This window comes from Mobula hypostoma, chromosome 2, assembly GCF_963921235.1.
Source record: "Mobula hypostoma chromosome 2, sMobHyp1.1, whole genome shotgun sequence".
NCBI lineage: Eukaryota > Metazoa > Chordata > Chondrichthyes > Myliobatiformes > Myliobatidae > Mobula > Mobula hypostoma.
In genome coordinates, this window is record NC_086098.1 from 60,315,991 (window position 1) to 60,332,495 (window position 16,505).

Sequence of the window (16,505 nt, forward strand, 5' to 3'; positions counted from 1 at the left end):
TTGACATTTCCCTTGCATATACGTCACCTGAAGGGTTTGGCATTACAGATTTCCCCCGCCATCCGAAGGTAGAGTGTTCCTATGAAATGGTTCGTAAGCCGGAATGTCGTAAAGCGAAGAAGCAATTACCATTCATTTATATGGGAAAATTTTGTGAGCGTTCGCAGACCCAAAAATAACCTGCCAAATCATGCCAAATAACACAAAACCTAAAATAACTAACGTAGTAAAAGCAGGAATGATATGATAAATACACAGCCTATATAAAGTAGAAATATTTTTCTACAATCGCTCAGCGAAAATCTCACGCAAGCGCCTTCGGCAGAAAATCTCACGCAAGCGCTGTTGGCAAGAACAATCTCTCCACTAACCTTTAAGCTAGGAAGCTGCCAAGACATACCAAATAACACGTAAAAATACACAGCGTATATAAAGTAGAAATATACAATAATAAAGTAGAAATTGTACAGTGTAGTATCACTTACGGGAATCGGAAAGACAGCGCGCCGAGCACACTGATAGCATGTGTTAGACTGAGTCGTCGGAGTTTGGGTGGTGCAATTGCCCCCACCCTCCGGGCTGCCAACCGATACCGATCTGCGAAGTATCAGGGGTGCAGTGGTAGCTGGGAGGCACACAGCACATCTTTAAGAAAAAAGCCAAAATAAACAAGCTAATTAATTACGTGCCAGGCGGTACCTAATTAATTAGCTTGTTTATTTTGGCTTTTCTCTTAAAGATGTGCTGTGTGCCTCCTGGCTACTGCTGTATTCTCCGCGAATCGGTATCTGTCGGCGGCCTGGGGTTTGGGGTGGTGGAACACTGGGGTGTTATCTCATCGTCGTCTGCTTCCATTAGGGCAGGCAGCTTATCTTCTCCGATGACTGCCCGCCTCGATGTCGAAGGTCGAGGTTTGTCGTCTGCTGTGGAAGGCTTGCTTGACTGCTGAGCCTTGTGCATTTTTCTATCATACAGTTCTTTGTAAACACTCAAACCATCTTGCAAATACTGTATGCCCTAAATCAACATACCCTTTCAGCATTAAAGTCGTACTTTATCATTGCAGCGAAAATCTCATGCAGTTGCTTCACATTCAGTTCCTGGACGACTTCACTTTCGCTACTGAATTCGGTTTCGATTGCTATCCTTTCATTTTCCAATTGCATCAGCTCTTCACCTATCAGTTCTCGGTCATGGGATGCCAAAACCTCTTCAACATCATCTTCGTCAGCTTCCACAAGCCAAACACACTTTTTCCTTACTTCGTTCACCAGGATTGAAATGCTTAATTATGTCTAGTATTATGCTAAGCGTAACACTCTTGCAATCTCTTTTAGGCTTTTCCGATACGTAGAACTCGCCTCGCTAACAGCTGCTCACAGGCACGTGTTTAAGCAATGCTGGCGGGAATCCGTCCCGGGGAGGAGCAGCTTCTCGAGGTGTGCGCTGCTTTTTTATCGCGCGCTGCGTTTCTTCGTAACAGTGAAAACATCTTCTGTTAGCAAAAACGGAACTAATGTAGATCTTCCGTAACAGTGAGGTTTCGTAAAGCGAGCGTTCGAAAAGCGGGGGACACCTGTATCTACTGTTCTTTCTCCTTTAAGTCTTAAAGCCAGCTGTACCTTATATGCTTCAAAACAAGTAAATGGAGCCTTTGTTGCTGCGCGTGGTCTTTCATTGATTCTATTGTGTTTCTTTGTATTTACTGTGAATGCCGACAAGAAAATGAATTTCAGGGTTGTATATGGTGACATATATGTAATCTGACAATAAATTTGTTTTGAACTTTATTGACAATTGGGCATTTTCCACGTAACATTGAGATTAATGATGGTTTACTCTGAGACATAATGGGATTGGATAGATAATAAATCCATGGTTCAATATACAACCCGAAAATTTAATTCTCTGCAGGCATCCATGAAACAGAAGTAAAACCCCAAAGAATGAATGACAGGAAAATGCCTGAACCCCGAAGTCCTCCCTCCCCCTTTCCTTGCACAAGCAGCAGTAAAGCATCAACCCTCCCCCACCCGACTCAGCAAAAGCTTCTGCCCCCCACTACCTGGCATGCAAGCAATAGCAAAGCCTCCAAAGAGACCATGATCTCGAGTCCATCAAAAACAGCTGTTCATCTCAACAATTCAACATGCCACTAACAAGGGCGAGAGAGGTATTACTCCTGCCACATCAGTGATATAGTCTGCAGCGCCACTTTATTTCAAGTTCTCCGACTCAAGAATCGGTAGCAAACTCTCTCACCATCAAGAGAGAGAGTGCGATTGTCCAAGTGCAGAGGCCCCCAACAGCCACACCCATTGTCTCGATGTTCTCATCTCCCACGAATCTTCATTCAGCGACACCAGTGAGCAATCGGGTCGTCCACAAGGCCGCACCCCAAAGATGCATGTCTTTTAGGCTGCTTTTGGAGATATCGAAAATGCTGGGAGTGGGAATCAGCCACCGTGAAGAACCGCAGTTTGAGTGCAACTGTAGATCATGGATTCTGACAGGACCCCAGCCACCTTGAACAGGGACGAAGAGGCATTAATGAGAAGAATTTAAACTGTTCCGCAGATGGATTGGGAGAAATCACCCTCTGGCGCTGTCTTTAGCTCTTCCTCTATGGAATGTATTATCAATGGTGGAGAGAAGATGTTAGATAATTAAACATAATCCACCAGGAGCTTAAGGTAGCATCTCTGACTACTTGGTACATGACGTATGACTTAATCTAACAGCCTGAACTGTGAAATGCTGCAAGTTGAAGGGTGGCTAGTGTTGCTCCAGTGTTAGCCATGAAAACATCATTAGCCCCTTAGCTTTTTTGATTTTTCTTTTGTGTGGCTATTAGATTTGTTAATTGTCCATTTAACTTTGCCATAGGAAGTCTGATAATGGCATAATCATGTAATGCAAATTATCAGCTATTAACAACTGTCAATAAAATGTCTGGTATCTTGTTCCTTGTACTGAACCCATTGTAATGCACTTGCCGTATACATTGGAGATTTTTTCAATGAATTCTAAAATGGAATATTAAGGTTTTTCTTTTTTCCTTTAATATAATGTGTTTCAATTTGGTGTTCTATACCTGCTGCTCATGATGTGGTTCTTTTCAGCATTAGGCGACCGACTACACAATGGAGTAATGCATTGTGGAACTTCCTCTATTTTGAATGCAGACTTGACATCAGGGTTTTAGTTTCTCGTTAACTTTGTGCCCCAATCTCAACGTAGCCTTTCTGCCCTCCTAATCCATATTAATTTTAAAAAAAAACAAACTTTTAAAATACCACCTCATCTATTAACTAAGTACTTAACCAGTCTTCCAAACATACATCAACCCAACAGACCTTCATTGTTGATCTCTTATTTCCTGGTCTCTGTACCTGTTTATGATTTAAACTTAATTAGATAAGAAATGGTTATGTACCTTACTTTCTCATGAAATTAAATGTTTCCACAAATGCTGCATATCTCTACTAGTTTCCATTTTTATTTCTTTTTTGTTAAATTGGGTACAGGAAAAGGAGCATGAAATTTGCCAAGTGTAAAATATTCTCCATCTATTTGTTGCTGTGTTCAAATCTCCATTGATGACAGAGATTAATTTATGATTCATTGTCCACTACTCTTCTAGATTCTTATTGGTTTCCACTATAGTAATTCTACAAACAATTTAATTTGACATATGCTGGTAAACTGAAATGCTCTACTCAACTTCCTACGTGATCACAGTTGCTGTGTGATGTATTACTGAACCTATAGCTTGGAAATTTGATGGCTTTATCTTGTTTAGTAATGTGCAATTGAAATTTTCCCCCACCATCAAAGCAGTTGTTTAATATTGCTCAGAAAATTCCTCTGGACACTTCCTGGTGCAAGTCACCCTTGTGCAGAACCACATTTTCTGCAATGTATGTTCAGGATGACACCAGTCCATGTGGAAAGTTCCTTTTCGAATATTGCAGCCAAACTTTGACATGTTGTCCTGGGATGTTCTCTGTTGCCCTTCTTGCACCCACAGTGTCAATCTGGGAGACTTGCAAAGTATGGAAGTTTCTTAACTCAGATCTGCACCTCTCTTACCCTGCATTAAAACAAAACACCTCCTGTTTCCTCCTGACATTTAATGCTCATTTCTCCACTCCAAAAAATAAATCTCTCACTCTCTAAGGACATGCTGCTATTGTTCATTGGAAATAGTTTATTTGGTTTGATCCTTGGTGTATTTTGTTTCAGTTAATCTGAGATTGGTTAATTTTGCAGCTATTACATTCTAAAATGTGTCTGAACAAACATTAAATAATCTAAGTATTTGAATGTTATTTCTCCTCAATTTCATTTGAATGTTGTCATTCTTTAAAAAAATAAAGGACTTGGGAGCACTTTCAGCACGTGCAGATAATTTCCTGTTTGTACTAAATTTAGGACTGGAAATATTTGAACCAGTTGCTCACATTACAAAATGGTAATTCAAATTTTAATCTCTTGGGTTTGAATTAATTCTAGAAAACTTAGTTACAATTAAACATTTTAAAAAGTAATATATTTAATGGATATTTTATGTTCTTGTACATAATTAGCTAAGATGGGAATGGTTCAGTATGCTGCAGCAGTCTTTCTACTGCACATAACTTGAGTTTTAAATATTATCTCAGTTTAGAAAGTAAATTGTTAGCAGTTCAGGATAAAAAAATATTTTCCTTGTAGAGTATTGATTGCATTGAATTCTCAGTTTAAACATCTTACTGTTGGCTGTTTGTAATACAAATTCTTGCTATAATTTGGCAGCATTTGAGCTCTGGTAGCTTTTTTCCACTGTGTTGAGACCCTCCCCCAAAACGTTCACAGTGTTTCAGTGTTTAAGCGGCATTGCTCCACACGTGGCAGAATACAGCATTTAACGATGTTGATTATTGACTAAAATGTGAAAGCATTTGGCATATTAAAAAATAGTAAAGCACATTCACTGCTAATGAATTCATGGTCAGTGTACATAATGATTTGATTTATCTTGATTTAACTTCTCATTCCAACTAATTGTAATGTTCAGGGAAGTTCGCTTAGGGAGAAATGGAGTTGAAGAAATCAAGCGTCACCCTTTCTTCAAAAACGATCAGTGGACATGGGACAATATTCGTGAGGGTGAGTACTAATGATTATGATAAGGGTATGTTTAACACACTGGTAATTTCAAATAACTAAGAAAGTTAAACTGCTTGAATAGTTTAACTTTTGAAAATCCTTTAACAGTAAATTACAGTATTTGTATGCTCTGAAGTCATGAATACTTAGATTCAATAATATAGTTTCTCACTTTGAAGCAGTGATTTTTTTTGGCTTTGAAGACAAAGCAGTGGTTAAAGTGCTTAAAGATCACTCAGTCTTAATGTCTCAATGGAAGAGGCATTCAAGTAATGCTGCAATTTAAAACAGTTTGATATATCAACAGAAATAACATCATGGTAATAGAAAAATGTAAAATATGTGGAAATCTGATATGTGAGTCTGATGACTTTCACCTTCCAAAGAATCTTTCAGAGGTTGCTTAATTGCTCTGGCAATTCTAAATTTTAAACTAAATGCATGTATAATTTTAGCATTGAATCTTAAATTATATTTGCAGTCAGCTGAACTGACTTCAGAGAGTGGCATTTGATCAGATAATGTTAACCTTAACATTTTATTTTCTAAATGCTTTGAATATTGTGTTGTTTGTGTATTTTTCCCTGTGAGAAGTATTCAACTGATCAAAAATGCTGTAAATATTTGAATGTTAAAACAAATGCTATGATTATACACCAGTGCAAGACGGATGCTAATGTTGGACAAGGTAGTTAAATTGGTTATTAAAATGAAATGTGTGTATTTTGTACATGAAGTTTGGAGGAAATGTTGACTTTTAAATGTATAATTTAAAGCCAAAGCTGTTTGGGTATTATGTATTCAAGTAAGGAATAACCAACTCTCCATATTGCTTTGGCTATGAAGGCTTCTGTTTCCTTCCCAAACTCAGAAAATAATTTTACACAGATTTTGGGAATGAGTTTTCGATGTATCATTGTCAGCAGTAACTTATTATACTGTACTTTCCAATATGTATCCAATTATTGTAAGTAGTGAAAAATCCACAGGATTTAATATTTTCATATTATTCTGTATTAGCATGTTATATTGAAATTTGAAATCTATGGCATGGTGTGTGTGTGGTTGGTAGTTACTCAAACTGAGTTCTAAATTGAAATACTGGTTAATCATTTGCAGTGTTTTTTAAAAACACTGCATGCGCATGATGTAGTCTTTATAGGGTTGTAAGTAATTATTTTTGGAAATCAGTTGACTAACGTTTAGGAAGGAAGTGAAGAGATTTTTAATTTAGTCTTTTGGTTTACATGAATGGTATGTCTTGAATGCATCCCTGAATTAAATTCTTTTGTAATGTGTGTTTACTAATCCTCTGAACTTTGAAAGGCTTTTTGAGTGAGTAGTCTCAAATACTAATAGGCTTGTTCAGATGAAAGTTTTTGGCCATAATATTTTAAAAAAAGATGTTGTGAGCTGAGTGTGCACCAAGAATGATTCAGTTGATCTAATTGTTAATGAGGTCATGTCTTGGGAATACGTATTTTTAACATTATTAAAATCACACCAGGGAAAGAAATTGCATTTCACTTTTTCCTCCATAAAGTATATTTGTTTTCTATTGAAACAAGTATTTGCATGGAAAGAATAACAAATAATGGGACAAGTTTTCATTCTTTTCAAAATTTAACCTGGTACAGTTCAGATAACCAATGCAACCATACTGTAAGCCTCAAATGTCCACATAGTTTGGCAGTTGGCAGTGTGGTTTCAGCTTCTCAAACCATTTGAAAACTGCTCCTGAAATGTATGGCTTTGGAAACCACATTTCAGGTTAAAAAAATAATACTGTCCAGTAGTATGGGTTTCAAGATTAAACATCTATTGCTGGTTCATGAAGCTCACACCAATATGATCCATAGTGGACATTGCTTGAAATGTGTAAAATTTAAACATGCCCAGCACACTTAATGCAGTCGAATTCCAGTAAACTGGTGTCCTTGGGACTTCAGTGCTGGTGGACTTGCTGGACAAATGGATATTGCTTCTTTTTAAATAAGAACCCAATTTTAATGAATTGTTTTCAGATATATTGTAGTATGATGAATTTTTTTCAGTGAACTATGTGAATTTAAAGTAACGCAGGAAATAGAGGTACCTATAAATTTAATGAATTTGGGAAATGGTCATGGTTGTCTGAAAAAAGTCCTGGGAACTATAGCCTCAAAACAGAACATGGGAACCAGAGGCCTTGTGAATTTATAAGGATGGCTAGATAAAGGGCATGTGGAGCTTGTAGGGAATTCTGGAATGGAGCCTGAATTGGTTAACAGGGAGGTTAGGAAATACCTTCAGGTGAATCAGATGCTGAGCCATTAGGATTTCTGAACAGTGTTGTTCATGGAAGATGGTGACAAACAAGAGAAAATCTGCAGATGCTGGAAATCCATGCAACTCACACAAAATTCTGGAGGAACTCAGCAGGCCAGGCAGCATCTATATATAAAAAAAAGTACAGTTGACGTTTCGGGCTGAGACCCTTCAGCAGGACTTGGGGGGGAAAAGATGAGTAGATTTAAAAGGTGGGGAAGTGCAGAGAGAAACAAGGTGATAGATGAAATTGGGAGAGGGAGGGATGAAGTAAAGAGCTGGGAAGTTGATTGGTGAGAGAGCGCTGGAGAAGGGGGAATCTGAGGAGAGGACAGAAGGCCATGGAAGAAAGAAAAGGGAGGAAGAGCACAAGAGGGAGGCGATGAGCGGGCAAGGAGATGAGGTGAGAGAGGGGAAAGGGTGTGGAAAATGGTGAAGGGGGACCTTACCGGAATTTCACAAAATCTATATTCATGCCATCAGGTTGGAGGCTACCCAGATGGAATATAAGGTGTTGTTCCTCCAACCTGAGCGTAGTCTCATCACGACAGTAGAGGAGGCCATGGATTAACATATTGGAATGGGAAGTGGAATTAAAATGGGTGGGCACTGGGAGATCACTCATGTCCTGGTGGATAGAGTGTAGGTGCTCGGCGAAGCGGTCTCTGAATCTATGTCAGGTCTCACCAATATTCAGGAGGACACACTGGGAGTACTGTCCACAGTGTATGACCCCAACAGACTCTCAGATGAAGTGTTGCTTCATCTTGAAGGACTGTTTGGGACCCTGAATGGTAGTGAGGGAGGAGATGTAAGATGTAACGTAGCACTGTTCCACTTGCAAGGATAAGTGCCGCAGGGATGAATGGACAAGGGAGAGCATAGAAAAATTGGGGGACGGACACCAGTGTAAGCTTGGAACATAGACTGTTCTATGTAGCGGACAAAAAGGCAGGCATAGCAGGGACCCATGTGAGTGCCCATGGTTACACCTTTTGTTTGGAGCAAGTGGGAGGAGCCAAAGAAGAAATTATTGAGAGTGAAGACAAGTTCTGTTAGATGGAGGAGAGTGATGGTAGAGGGGTACTGGTTGGTTCTGGTGTTTAGAAAGAAACCGAGCTTTGAGGCCTTCCTGGGTGGGGGATGGAGGAGTACAGGGACTGGACATCTATGCTAAAAATAAGATGATGGGGGCCAGGAAACCTGAAATCATTGAAAAGATCCCGAGTGTGTGAAGTATCACAGATGTAGGTAGGAAGGGACTGAACCAGGGAAGATAAAATAGAGTTGAGGTATGCAGATATGAGTTCAATGGGGCGGGAACAAGCTGAAAAGTGGGTCTACCTGGTCAATTGAGTTTGTGGATCTTGGGTAGGAGGTAGAAATGGGAGCTGCGAACTATGAGGTTGGTGGCAATGGATGGGAGATCCCCTTAGTGAGATCCTGTTCAAAGAATAAGTAAGAGGAGGCGTCTGAGAATTGTCGCTGAGGCTCAGCAAGGTAGAGCTCAGTCCGCCAGACTACTATAGCGCCTCCTTTATCTATGGGTTTGATGGTGAGCTTAGGATTAGCGCGGAGGGAATGGAGAGCAGAGAGTTCGGAAGGTGTGCGGTTGGAATAGGAGAGAGGAGTGTTGAAGTCTAGACAGTTGATGCCCTGTTGGCAGTTGGCAATGAAAAGATCCAGAGCAGGCAGAAGACCAGGGTGGCGTGTCCAGGAAGAGGAGACAGGTCGAAGACGGGAGAAGGGGTCATCATTGTGGGGTGGAAAGTCCTTGCCAAAGAAGTCAGCTCAGAGACAGAGGCGGTGGAAGAAATGCTCAGTGTCTTGGCAGACGCGGAATGCGCTTAGATGCGGGCACAGTGAGACACAGGTGAGGCCCTTACTATGGTCAGAACATTCTGACTCAGAGAGGAGGGAAAGGTCAGAGGGAATGTTGAAGACCCAGCATGGATGAGAGCTGGGATCCAGGCAGCGGGGCAGGGGGGAAGGGGGTTGGTAGTGTCTGAGGAAGAGTGAGGTGTTGGGTAGTCAGGGATGGTGGGGTGAGAGGAAGATGGAGTCTCCGATGACCCAAGAGCTGGTGGTGGGACCTGAGAGACATGGGATTGCGGAATGGTGGGGGGGGAAGGAGAGCAGTGGGTGCAGACCTGGCCTGGATATAATGACCTGTTTTTATATTGTTTTAGATTGTGTGGAGGTGTCACATCTCCTTCAGTTTAATTTTGCCAGTCTTAGTGCAACCTCTTATTGCTTGCTTTTATCAGTCATGAGCACTTCCATATTTGACGATGTTCACTTCTTTCAATCAGCGTGTTCTTAGATCCATGAGAGATGTTTCGTAAATAAATGAGTTGAAAGCTCCTAAGAATAAAGCACACTTGCTACTCTGAGGTGTGCATATTGATCAATCACATCCAGATAGTTATTGATGTGTGATGGAGAGCTGACAGGTTTGCTAAAATAGCCAATTAGAATAATGCTATTTGATGAAGCTCTCTTTTTAAAAAATATAAAGCAGATTAATTACACATTATCTTAAATTGTTCCTGTGCATAATGTGTAGAGGAAACCCTCCTGTTCACTTGTGAAGACCTGATGACAGATCTTGGTTAACCAGGCTTGGTTAACTTTCAGTTTCTATCCTTATTCTTAATAATATATTACCATAGCTGGTTGGGATATCCTTTTACTGTTTGTCACATTTGATTACTCCTTGCTGTGATACCTTTTGCTCAATGAATGTGACGTGATTAGGTACAAATTTGATGTTTTCATAATTTACCACTATACACATGAATAAAATTCTGTTTTATTATTGGTAAGTTAGAATAATTCCTTTCATTATATTTCCAAACCTGAATATTTTTAGTTTGATTTTTATCATCTAGAGTAAAAGAAGAGAAATGAAATTAATTCTGTAAATGAAATATTGTGTTATATTGTTAAATGATTAAATTGTGTTGCCAGTTGGCAGATTAACTGTAGAACAATGGCAGAAGAATAATATCCCAAGTTGTACAGTTAAGAAATATTGGATATTATATTGCACTGAGCTGTCAGTCTTTTATTTACACTGAAGACCTAAAACTTCTGAGATTTGTGAGATTCCTGGCTGGCGTAAAGAAGCAAAAGCTAATCTCTTATTATTTTTCTTTACAGCTGCAGCCCCTGTTGTGCCTGAATTGAGTAGCGACATAGACACAAGTAACTTTGATGATATTGAAGATGATAAAGGAGAAGTAGAAACGTTTCCAACCCCAAAAGCTTTTGCTGGGAACCAGTTACCTTTTGTAGGATTCACATATTTCAGAGATAGCCAGTAGGTCTTTAACACTTGTACCTTAAAGACATTTGAAATTTATATTTGATAATGTTGAATTTATACAGTTGGATAAGTTAACATTTACAGTGCCTTGTAATAGTATTCAGCCCCCAACCCTTTGTTCACATAATTGGGTATTACAACCAGGGATTTCGATCAATTTAACTGAGAGCTTTTACTTGTAAATCACATGCTCCTTTTTTCCCCACCGTAGAGCCCAAAAACAAGGAAAATTGTAAAGCATGAAAAACTAAAACATCAAAACCGGAAGTATTCATCCCCCTTTGCTCAGTACTTCTTGCAGCTATCACAGCCAGTAGTCTTTTTGGATAAGTCTCTTTCTGCTCTGTACAATGTGCTGGAGCAAGATTTGCTCATTCCTCCTTGCAAAATTGCTACAGCTATGCAGGTTAGTTAGGGAGCCGCAGTGGTTTGCAGCAGCATCTTAAGGTTTTGCCAGAGATATTCTATTAGGTTAAGGTCGCTCCATGGTTTCTCTAGCGGTTGCTTTGGGTCGTTGTCCTGCTGAAATGCGAACTTTCACCGCAGTTTAAGCTTTCTGGCAGAGGCTAGCAGGTTTTTAATCTAGGATCTCTCTATATTTAGCAGCATTCATCTTCCCATCAATCCTGACTTAGATTTCCAGTTCCTGCTGCTGGAAAGCATCCCCATAACGTTACGCTACATGCACCATACTTCACACTATGGATGGTGTTATCTGGGCTGATGCGAAGTATTAGTTTTATGCCACATGTATGCTGAGTGTTGAGGCCAAAAAGTTCCACTTATCTCATCTGACCACAAGACCTCCTTCCACATCTTTACAGTATCTTCTAAGTGATGCTTTGCAAAGTCTTTAAGGGTAAGGATATGCTTTTTTTTTAGCCAGGGAGTCGTCTTTGTCACTCTTCTATATATAGCTTTTTTTTGTAAGGTCTTGGAGATTGTGGAGCCATCAACTTTATCTCCAAGTTGCAGCCACCAGCTCCTCCATCTCACTCAGAGTGTCTGTTGGCATCATAGTAGCCTCTCTTTTAAGTGCCATTCTTCTCCAGTGACTAAACTTAGAGAGGCAGCCTGACCTAGTTGGTGCACCCGTGATTTCTTATTATTTCCACTTTTTCATGATGAATTGCACTGTTCTCTGGGATATGTTCAGTGCTTTTGAGATAGTCTTGTACCCTTCCCTGGATTTGGGCGGCTTTATTATCATTTCTTGACTTGCCTTGAATGCTCTTTTGTTTTCATTTTGCTTTGGCCTGTTCTAAATATCATACTGTTGCACCTTACAGAAAGAGGGACTATTTATTCAGGTGGTCCTCCAACTTAGTACATCAGCAAATTGGGTGAGTTGTGAGGTAATATACAGTATGCACACTGTTTTGTGGATTAGCTCAAAAATTCTCCCATATATTTAAATTTAGAAAATGAGACAGTAAAATGTGAAACTAGTAGGGACTGAATAGTTTTTCAAGGCATTGTAGATATACTGCACAAAAGTCTATTTGAATTAATAATGTTGTGACTAAGTTCCATTAAAATGAGGGCATCACACTGCATTGTATTTATACAAAGCACAACTCACCAAATGAACAACTTTGAAGGTCAATCCATGATATCACCAAAAGTGTGATTAAGTCAACATTTTTTTTGCAAAAAGTTTTATTTTATTATTTTAAATAGAAGTACGTTTAATTGTCAAAGTACTTTAAAAAAAAATTTAAATATCTTTGCTCCATCTATAAAATAAAACCATGACAAAAGTAGATATTTTAAGTAGCTCTGATGCAGTGTTTGAAATATTGGCACAACACAAAATAAGGAGTGCTTTTTCAATAATAACAGTAAAATCAAAATACTGCAGGCTCCAGCAATAGAAACATGAGATTATATGAACTTCTTTGTTTCTCTACTGAGCTAGAGTATTACAGAACTCACTCAGGATGACTTGATGCATTTTCTTTCAGTTTCTTCCTTGTACCTCTATATACTGACTGTATGACAGCAGCAGCATGATCTTCATTTTTACTTGTGTTCCTAGGTAGTTCCTCAGTGGACTGTATTTTCTCCTCTTGGCCATCTGCTGATGCTGTTGTAATTATTTGAGAAGCTGTATCTTCCTTGGACACTGCTTTTGATGGTGCTAACATCACTGAAGAGGCAGAATTTTTCAAAATAATTGCTTCTGGTGTTGCCGCAATAAATCCAGATGCAGTGTCTTCCAATTGTCCTTGTTCAGATGTCAACATTATTTAACAGTTCTACTTGAAAGCATTATGTCAATACTTCCTAACAGAGGTTTAGTAGTAAAATTCTAAAGTCAGGTTTGTGTAGGTTTTCCCTCAGTGCTTCTTGACACTGTGGCTTACAATCAAATTGAACTGTTCAACAAATCTAAGTATTCAGAGCATGAAGTGATTCAGTTAACATGTTCATTTAACTCAAAAAAGAGAAAATCTGCAGTTGCTGGAAATCCAAGCAACATACACAAAATGCTGGAGGAACTCAGCAGGCCAGGCAGCATCAGTGGAAAAGAGTATAGTCGACGTTTCAGGCAGGTTTAAAAGTTGGGAGGGGAGAGAGAAAAACACAAGTCTGTGGGTTTATGATAGACATCGGTGGATAAGGTGTCTTGGGAGATAGAGACAATGAGATCAAGAAAGGGGAGGGAGACAGCTAATCCACTGATGTCTATTATAAACCCATGGGTTCACAGCTACCTGGACTACACCTCTTCCCACCATGTTACTTATAAAAACGACATCCCTTTCTCTCAACTCCTCCGTCTTCATTGCATCTGCTCGCAGGATGAAGCTTTTCATTCTAGAATGAAGGAGATGTCCTCCTTTTTGAAAGAAAGAAGCTTCCTTTCCTCCACCATCAACACTGCCTTCAACCATATCTTTTCCATTTCATGCACGTCTGCTCTTACCCCATCCTCCCAAAACCCTAGCAGGGATAGGGTTCATCTTGGCCTCACCTACCACCCCAACAGCCTTTGTGTCCAGCACATAATTCTCCAAAACTTCAGCCATCTCCAACAGGATCTCACCACCAAGTACATCTTTCCTTCTTTCTTCCCCTCCCCCCCCCACTTACTGCTTTCCCCACAGGGATCACTCCCTATGCCAGCGGTCCCCCAACCACCAGGCCGCAAAGCATGTGCTACCGGGCCGCAAGGAAACGATGTGAATCAGCAGCACCTTCCCTCATTCCCTGTCATGCACTGTTGAACTTGAACATGGGGTTGCCAACTGTCCCGTATTGCCGGGACATCCCATATATTGGGCTAAATTCGTTTGTCCCATACGGGACCGCCCTTGTCCCATATTTCCCCTGCTAAGGCAGAGCGTTCCTATGAAACCTTTCCTGCCGAAATGATGAAAAGCAAAGAAGCAATTACCATCAATTTTATATGGGAAAAATTTTTGAGCGTTCCCAGACCCAAAAAGTAACTGACCAAATCATACTAAATAACACATAAAACTTAAAATAACACTAACATATAGTCAAAGCAGGAATGATATGATAAATACACAGCCAAGATAAACTAGAAATAATGTATGTACATCGTAGTCAGGAAGATTAAGTCAAAACCGATCTGTGGGAAAAAAAAATCGGCACGTACGCGCATGCGCACGTCACGCATGTGCACACAGGTGCCCGCGCAAGGCTTCATGGTCATGGTAGTCTTTATCGGGGTAAACACTGTCCCCTATTTGACTGCTACTTTTGTCCCTTATTTGGGAGTGAGAAAGTTGGCAACCTGTTGAGGTGAGTTTAATCTTACTTAACACCACTCCTCCCCCCCCCCCCCCCGGTCGGCCGGTCCACAAGAATATTGTCAATATTAAACTGGTCCGCAGTGCAAAAAAGGTTGGGGATCCCTGCCCTATGTGACTCCCTTGTCCATTTGTCCCTCCCCACTGATCTCCCTCCTGGCACTTATCCTTACAAGTGGAACAAGTGCTACACCTGCCCCTACACCACCTCCCTCACTACCATTCAGGACCCCAAACAGTCCTTCCAGGTGAGGCGACATTTCACCTGTGAGTCTGTTGGGGTTGTATACAGTACCCTAGCAGCACACACAAAACACTGGAGGAACTCAGCAGGTCAGATAGCATCTATGGAAAAGTGTCAGTGTGGCCTCCAGTATATTGGTGAGACCCAATGTAGATTGGGAGACTGCTTCACCGAGCATCTATGCTCTATCCACCAGAAAAAGCGAGATCTCCCAGAGATCAACCATTTTAATTCTACTTCCCATTCCCATTCCGATATGTCCATCCATGGTCTCCACTGTTGTGATGAGGCCATAATCATCTTGTGGTTCTCTGCTCCTCCCCCCACCTTTTAAATCTACTCCTCAGCTTTTTCTTCCTCCGGTCCTGCCAAAGGGTTTTGGCCTGAAATATCGACAGTACTCTTTTCCATAGATGATGCTTGGCTTGCTGAGTTCCTCCTGCATTTTGTGTGTGTTGCTCGGATTTCCAGCATCTGCAGATTTTCTCTTCTTTGTAATAGTAGAAGCAATGAAAGACCGCAATCAACATGGCAGACAACTAGTGTGCAAAATACAAAAAAGAAAACAAGAAATAATAATAATAAAAAATGAGCAATAGAAATCGAGAACATGAGATGAAGGGTCCTTGAAAGTGAGTCCATAGGTTGTGGGAACAGTTCAGTGATGGGACAAGTGAAGTTACCCCCTCTGGTTCAAGTGCCTGATGGTTGAGAGGTAATAACTGTTCCTGGACTCCCTGGTGATGTGAGTCCTGTGGCTCCTGTAGCAGCTTCTTGACAGCAGCAGCGAGAATCAGTACAGTCAGCCCTCCGTATCCGCAGATTCAACCAACCGCGGATCAAAAATATTCGGAAAAAAAATTCCAAGAAGTTCCAAAAAGCAAAACTTGAATTTGCTGCATGCCAAGCACTACACTGAACCCATGCGAATGAAGTGATGTGTAGGCATATCCTGCTGTAGCCTCCTGCCATTTCACAGATCCTCAGTCTCTCTCCAGCACTCGTTGTTTGAGCATTGTTCCCCTCGCGTCTCGTTCGTTTGCTACTTGTGTTGTGAGCGAGAGGAAGGAGTTTAAGGCCAATAAGGGATGGCTGGCTGACTATGTAAAGCGCTACAGCCTCAATGAGTTAAGGATCACAGGAGAATCGGCATTGGCTGATGCCGAGGCAGCATCAGCGTTCCCAGAAGATCTACGATGGTTGCGTCTGTATTGAGTATGTACAGACTTTTTTTTCTTGTCATTATTCCATAAACAATACAGTATAACAACTATTTACATAGCATTTACATTGTACTAGGTATTATAAGTAATCTAGAGATGATTTAAAGTATACGGGAGGATGTGCGTAGGTTATATGCAAATACTACACCATTTTATATAAGGGACTTGAGCATCTGCGGATTTTGGTATCGGTGGGGGTCCTGGAACCAATCCCCCGCGGATGCCGAGGGATGACTGTGTGACCTGAGTGGTAGGGTTTTTGATGATGAATGTTGCTGTGTGTAGTTAATGCTCATTGGTGGGGAGGGCTTTACCCATGATGGACTGGGTTGTATCCAATACTTTTTGTAGGATTTTTCATTCAAGAGCATTGGTGTTTACATACCAGGCTGTGAAGCAGCCAGCCAATGTCTCTTGACCACACTTAGTCAAAGTTTTGGATGTCATGCCGAATCTTTGCAAAGTCCTAAGGA

At 40.5% G+C, this 16,505-nt stretch overlaps 1 protein-coding gene across 4 annotated transcripts in view; it reads left to right on the forward strand.

Annotated features, from left to right (window-relative positions):
• Positions 1-16,505, forward strand: part of rock2a (rho-associated, coiled-coil containing protein kinase 2a) — a 259,822-nt gene that overhangs the window by 117,286 nt on the left and 126,031 nt on the right. For all 4 annotated transcript variants that reach the window (XM_063037545.1, XM_063037552.1, XM_063037559.1 and 1 more), the window contains exons 8-9: positions 5,060-5,151; positions 10,621-10,780. In XM_063037545.1, coding sequence (XP_062893615.1) covers positions 5,060-5,151; positions 10,621-10,780 — 252 coding nt within the window. The remainder of the gene's footprint in view (positions 1-5,059; positions 5,152-10,620; positions 10,781-16,505) is intronic.